This window comes from Salpingoeca rosetta, assembly GCF_000188695.1.
Source record: "Salpingoeca rosetta unplaced genomic scaffold supercont1.29, whole genome shotgun sequence".
NCBI classification, from domain to species: domain Eukaryota; class Choanoflagellata; order Craspedida; family Salpingoecidae; genus Salpingoeca; species Salpingoeca rosetta.
Window position 1 is genome coordinate 605,671 of NW_004754905.1, and position 6,067 is coordinate 611,737.

Sequence of the window (6,067 nt, forward strand, 5' to 3'; positions counted from 1 at the left end):
ACTCCCACGTTGCAACACGCAGGCACAAGCCACATTTATTCCAAACGCCATGAGCTTACTTGAAGGCAGTGGTGGCGGCACCAGGGTGATGCTGGTTTGGGTGTAGGCAGTAGAGTGCCAGTGACACGTGCATCGCATCAGTCAGTCGACACAGGTGTGTGAGAGACGGCGAGCGCCGTGCACATCCACTGTCATGCCTCTTCCCTGTTGTTTTCAATGAGAGCGTGTGCGTGTGTGTTTGTGTGTGCATGTTTGTGTGTGTGTGTGTGTGTGTGTGTGTGTGTGCATGTTTGTGTGTGTGATTTTGAGTGTGAGTGTGTGGAGAAGCGTGCCCGCACGCAAGAAGGCTGTCTTTCTGTCTGGGTTCCTCCACGCACAATCGCAGCGACACACACGCCTGCTGTTGTCATCTTTCAAGAGCAAGACAGAGACAACACAAAGCACAGAGAGAGAGGCGCACACAACCCCTTCTGCCTGCAGTGCATCTCTAGTTGGCTGGCTGCAACAACAGAAGAGGCGCAGAGCCCACGACTCTTATCACTCACCACCATTGTCGTCGTGGTTGTCTTCTGCAGCACAGCAGCTTGTTTGCTGTCTGTGCTTTTGCTTGCAAGCACGAAGCAGCAACAGCATTGTTCGGCACCGTCCTGAATTCAGTTTTTTGCAGAACCAAAAACACACGACCCTGACCAACGCTTCGCAAACAAAACGTGGTTGAGTGAAAGTTGTTGGGTTTCTGGCAACCCATGCACATGCACTCTTCCACTCCACCAGCACCTCCTCGCTCATCGTCCACTGACGGACCTTCCCTTGCCCGTTCCCTTGCCATCAAGGCAACGCAGGGAACGAACACATGTTGAGACGTGTTGCAGTGGGCCAAAGCGCCAACCCTGACAACCCCCAACCCTGACAACAACTAGAACTTTTTCGCATGGAAAAGGTGTTTTTCCCTTTGTTGTCTCCTTGCTGCGTGCCCAGTGGCTGGAACGAAAGTCATGGCGACGTCTAGGATGTGGGTGTGGTTGTGTGGCTGCCAGCTGCAGCAGGGAGATGGGAGATGATGATGGTTGGTGGGTGGTTGGCGCTTTGACATTTTTCCAACCACCTCGACAACCATCGGAAGTCACACTCCAGCACACACTCACACAGCGAGGACATCACCCACAATTACCCCATACCGGCCACAGTCTCTTCCACAGAATAAGAGGGGGCAAAACATGATGGCACACACATCCACCGCATCCATGCTGCACTTCCTGATGATCGTGCTCGCCACGGCCCTCACTGCGGCCTCACCGGTCACGGCACAACAGAACGGCACAGCGGTCCCTGCCGCGTACCGCATCCAAATCGGCTGCGTCCTCTCCCCACTTCACCCAGGTGGGTTCCATGTGTTTGTGCGTGGCTGTGCGCGTGCAAAGGTGTACGTGCAAACGCATTGGTGTTCTCGCTTGCTTGTTGGTTTCCTTGCCACCCCTGCAGCGTGTCGCTGTCGCTGCGTCACTTCCACTTGCTTGTTCGCGAACTCGCAACTCCACGACTTGGGCGTTGTCACATCACCACACACGCACACTTGCTTGCATTTTCCGTGTCACCAGAGGCATGTGATGCCTACGAGAACTTCCTGAACGCTGTTATCCCCGGCCTCTTTGCCTTTCACCGCATGTCGGAACTGGAGCTGCTGGATCAGGTCGACACCCTGGAGTATGCACTCGTCGACACCAAGACCATGTCTTGCCTCGACGTCGAACAAGGATTCGCCCCTCTCAACGGCTTTGGCCTCCCCGTCGTCACAGGTGTGTGTGTGTGTGTGCCTGTGCCTGTGTGTCTGCGTGTATCTGTGTGTGTGTGTGTCTGTGTGTGTGTGTGTGTGTCTGTCTGTCTGTGTGTGTCTGTCTGTCTGTCTGTCTGTGTGTGTCTGTGTGTGTCTGTGTGTGTGTCTGTGTGTGTCTGCGTTTGCCTCTCTGAGCGAGTGTCAGATGTTTGCCTCTCTGAGCGAGTGTCACGTCGTCAACCGCTTGAGAAACTGCTCAACCGCACGAACAGCTTGATTTCTCGCAAGGTGGACCAACTTACCACTCTCCATGTGTGTGTTGATGTGTGTGTGTGGTGCAATCCTGTGCACATTGGCCTCCTGGCTTGTCTCCTGTCTCACTCCTGTCTCACACCAACACCGCACCACACTGCAACATCTGCCCCAACTCAAACACACAGATCCAGTTCCTGGGCACACACGAGCGTGTGCTTGATGCCGTGCTGTCTGGCGATGCTGCTGCCGGCATGGTGCAAACCGGTTTCCTCGAGCAAGCCGCCCATGACGGGCTGCTCAACTGGGAAGACATCGACATCCTCGCCCAGGAGATTGCCATCACCGAAGACGGCACGCGCTTCCCCTACTTCAGCTCAACCCTTATCTACCCAGGTTGGACCGTTGTTGCCACCAGCTTCTCATCGCTGCAGGCGCGCACCGATGTGCTCAACTTTGTCCTCGCCGTCCCCAGCACCACCATCGCCTTCACGTCGCCCGAGAGCTTTGCCGGTGTCGGCGATATCCTGGTGAGCGAACTGAGTTGTGGAGAGGGGCTTGTGTGGTACGCATGTTGCTGCATGCTTCCACTGCGCACACACATGACAGTGCTTGCTTGGCTGCGGCATGCATGCACAACACTCGCGCATTCCAATTCCAATGCTTCCACACACTCATTCCCCACCTATCACGTTCGCTCCAACATGATCACAACCACCAACACAGGAGAACTTTGGCGTGATTGAGCGCGATCTTGTGCGCACGACAGAGACCCGCTGCGTCCGCAAGGCGTCCCACGTCGTCGTCCCGGAGACGAACGAGGGTGCAGCACCCGCCGTTGCGATGGATGATGGCGAAGCACAAGCTGAGCAAATCGATGAACCTGGCGCCGTCGTGTTGGCCGCTTCAGGTGGTGACGCGGGTTCCAACGCGCACACCAGCGAGCTTGTGACCTCCCAGGTCATCTGCCCCAACACGCACTTCATCTTCAACCACGTCGTGCTCGCCACCCGCTGTGCCGGCCGCTCGTGCCCCGATCAAGCCCGCTGCCTCTGCCGCCCATGCCAGAAGTCACCGCCTGTGCTGGTATGTGTGTGCATGAGTGTGTGTGTATGATGTACTTGACTGCCTGCACACATGTTTGTGTGCGTGTTTTCGTGCGTCCATCTGCTTTCTTTTGCTGTGGTTGGTTTCGTTCAACCCAACGTCGCTCATTCAACCATTCAATTGTGGTCTCTGGTTGCTTCCTCTTGCCTGCAGGCACACGTTTCTCCGGTGCAGGTGACAGAGCAGTTCTTCCAACAGGACACCGCCGTGGCAGCCCGGGATGTGCTGTTGACGTCGTGCGAGCGCATGCGTGTGTGCGCATTTTCACAGCAGGCGCAAACGCTCCACTTCGTTCTGGAGGACCAGCTCTATTTTGAGCGACCAAACAAGGACACATTGTTCTACTTTGTCAGCCTCTTCTGGGCAGAAGCAGATGGGACCACGAGCACCGAAGCCGTGCCTCTTCCCACCTATCCAAACCTCGCGGCATTCAACATCACGGGCACCCGCTACGGCACTGGCGTTGTCGAGGTGAGCAGGCATGCACTTGTGATTGCGTCGCCATCGCAGCAAATTCAGAAGAGTGGCTCCATGTGCATTTCTTCACGCCTGCATGAGCCTTCTCACAATCTGAGTCACCCACCGATCTGCCCCCACCCGCTTCGTGCTTTGATGCCCCATCTCACCCAAAACACGCACACACGCGCGCGCATGTACACACATACATACGCACACACACACACATACACATGCAGATCTATGTTGCTGACCGCAACACGGAGATCACCGAGTGGCAGCCCATTGATGGAAGCCCTTTCCTGCTTCAGGTCTCGCCACGCGACTGCCCAGATGGAATGGAGCCCACGCAGGACAACACGTGCGAATGCCCCGTGGGTACGCTGGAAGTCAATGGCGGGTGCATGCAGGCAAAGGAGTATCTGCCCATCTTCATCGGCAGTGCCCTGGCTGTGATTGGCATCGGCGTGTACATTGCCATTGCGGTGGTGCGACGAAACGCAGACAAGCTGTGGCAGATTGACGCGGCAGACGTTGTTGTGAGCGACCCGCCCGAGGTGCTTGGGATGGGCGCGTTTGGTGTTGTGATCAAGGGGGAGCTGAACGGCACCGGCATCGCCATCAAGCGCGTCATGCCACGATCATCCAAGAAGACGACAGACACAAACGGGCGCAGCACTCGCACGAGGGGCAGGATCGCCAGCAGCAAGCGCAGTGCCAAGAGTGCCAGCACCGTTGACAGCAGCAACGTCGACGTGTACTCGATGAACGCGACCAGCACCATCCAAGCATCCAAGACAACCAATGGCTTTGGCATGAAGTTTGGCAACGTCGACAATGAGGCAGCGATTGAGCGGGCGCTGGAGTGGCAGGATGCGGAAGCAAACAAGGCAACAACAGCCCGCACCGGCCACGGCAAGGAGATCTCCAACGCCAAGTGCGTGCGATGGCTGTTTTTGTCGGTGTGTGTGTGTGTTTATGTCTGTGTGTGCATCTTTGTGTGTTGGTGCGCTGGAGGTGAGAAAGCATCACCTGGCTGCTACTCATCAACCCATTTGTTGCATGTTCTTGTTTCGCAGGTCTGAGTTCATGGCGGAGATTCGCCTGCTGTCGCGCCTGCGTCACCCGTGCGTCGCCACCATGCTCGGCGCCATCGTCACAAAGTCAAGCGAAGTTCTCCTCGTCATGGAATACCTCGAGCACGGGTTAGTTGTGTGCGTGCGTGTGTGTGTGTGTGTGTGCGTGTGTGTGTGTGTGTGCGTGTGCTTGTGTGTGTGTGTGTGTGCGTGTGCTTGTGTGTGCTTGTGTGTGTATCTATCTTTCTACCTGTCTACCTGTCTGTGTACGTGTGTGCGTGTGTGTCGCGTGCTGCTTGGGGATGCTTGCAAGCAAACTGGCAGAGCCCTTCTCATCGCTCACAATTGGTTGTCACAACCCATCACTGCTCGAACGCTGCTCCAACCAACGACAGGTCGCTGTATGACTTCCTGCGCAACGACAAGCTGCCGACACCAGACATGTTCCTGCTGCCCATTGTCAAGGACATTGTGTCTGGCATGCGCTACATCCACAACCTCAAGCCACCGGTTGTGCACGGCGATCTCAAGGCGAAGAACGTGCTTGTGGATGGCAACTTCAAGGCCAAGATCTCCGACTTTGGTCTCTCCCAGAAGCAACGCTTTGGCTGTGGCACACCAATGTGGATGGCGCCAGGTGTGTGTGTGTCTGTATGTGTGTGTGTGTTTGTGTGTGTGTGTGTGTGTTTGTGTACATGTAGTGGTGTACTGCTTTGAACGTGCGTGCATGCAAGCACGTGCATATGTATTCGGGTGTGTGTGTGTGTGTGACACAGTTGCGTTCTTTTCCCCCTACCTCAACACCCATACATACCTTTCAACCACGACCACTCACAATCATCGCCAACACAACCATCACAACCCACCATCACAACCATCACAACCACTGCAACCACCGCAACCATCACAACCATGCAGAGGTGCTGCGCGGAGGAGAGGTGACGCGGGAGGCGGACGTGTACAGCTTCGCCATCACCGTGTACGAGATCTACAGCCGACAGGACCCGTTCCCAGAAGAAGACGCGTCGGAGGTGCTGCGTCAGATTGCCGCGCGCCAGGTGCCGGCAAAGCGACCCGACATCCCAGACTCGTGCCCCGTCATGCTGGCTGAGCTTGCGCGGCGGTGCTGGTCCGAGGAGCCCAAGTTCCGGCCAACGTTTGACCAGGTGGATGCGCAGCTGGGCGAGCTGAACATCAGCAAGGTGGGCGCAAGCCTCATCCAGCAGAAGCAGGACGCACTCAACAAGGCCACGGTGCTCAACGACGTGTTCCCAGAGCACATTGCCAAGATGCTGGAGGAGGGCAAGAAGGTGCACCCGGAGCACAAGGACGACGTGACCATCTTCTCTCCGACATTGTGGGCTTCACCAACATCAGCGCCGCAGCTGACGCCAGCAGCGGT

The 6,067-nt window shown here is 56.5% G+C and overlaps 1 protein-coding gene across 1 annotated transcript in view; it reads left to right on the plus strand.

Moving 5' to 3' along the window:
* Positions 1–1,244: 1,244 nt before the first annotated feature.
* The window catches only part of PTSG_09225 (TKL/DICTY4 protein kinase), a gene marked incomplete at its 5' end in the record, with an annotated part of 6,229 nt that continues 1,406 nt past the window's right edge, over positions 1,245–6,067 (plus strand). The window contains 10 exons of the mRNA XM_004989422.1: positions 1,245–1,380; positions 1,599–1,796; positions 2,001–2,062; positions 2,215–2,556; positions 2,753–3,112; positions 3,287–3,604; positions 3,829–4,526; positions 4,669–4,794; positions 5,061–5,302; positions 5,584–6,022. Of these exons, the coding sequence (XP_004989479.1) occupies positions 1,245–1,380; positions 1,599–1,796; positions 2,001–2,062; positions 2,215–2,556; positions 2,753–3,112; positions 3,287–3,604; positions 3,829–4,526; positions 4,669–4,794; positions 5,061–5,302; positions 5,584–6,022 (2,921 nt within the window). The remainder of the gene's footprint in view (positions 1,381–1,598; positions 1,797–2,000; positions 2,063–2,214; positions 2,557–2,752; positions 3,113–3,286; positions 3,605–3,828; positions 4,527–4,668; positions 4,795–5,060; positions 5,303–5,583; positions 6,023–6,067) is intronic.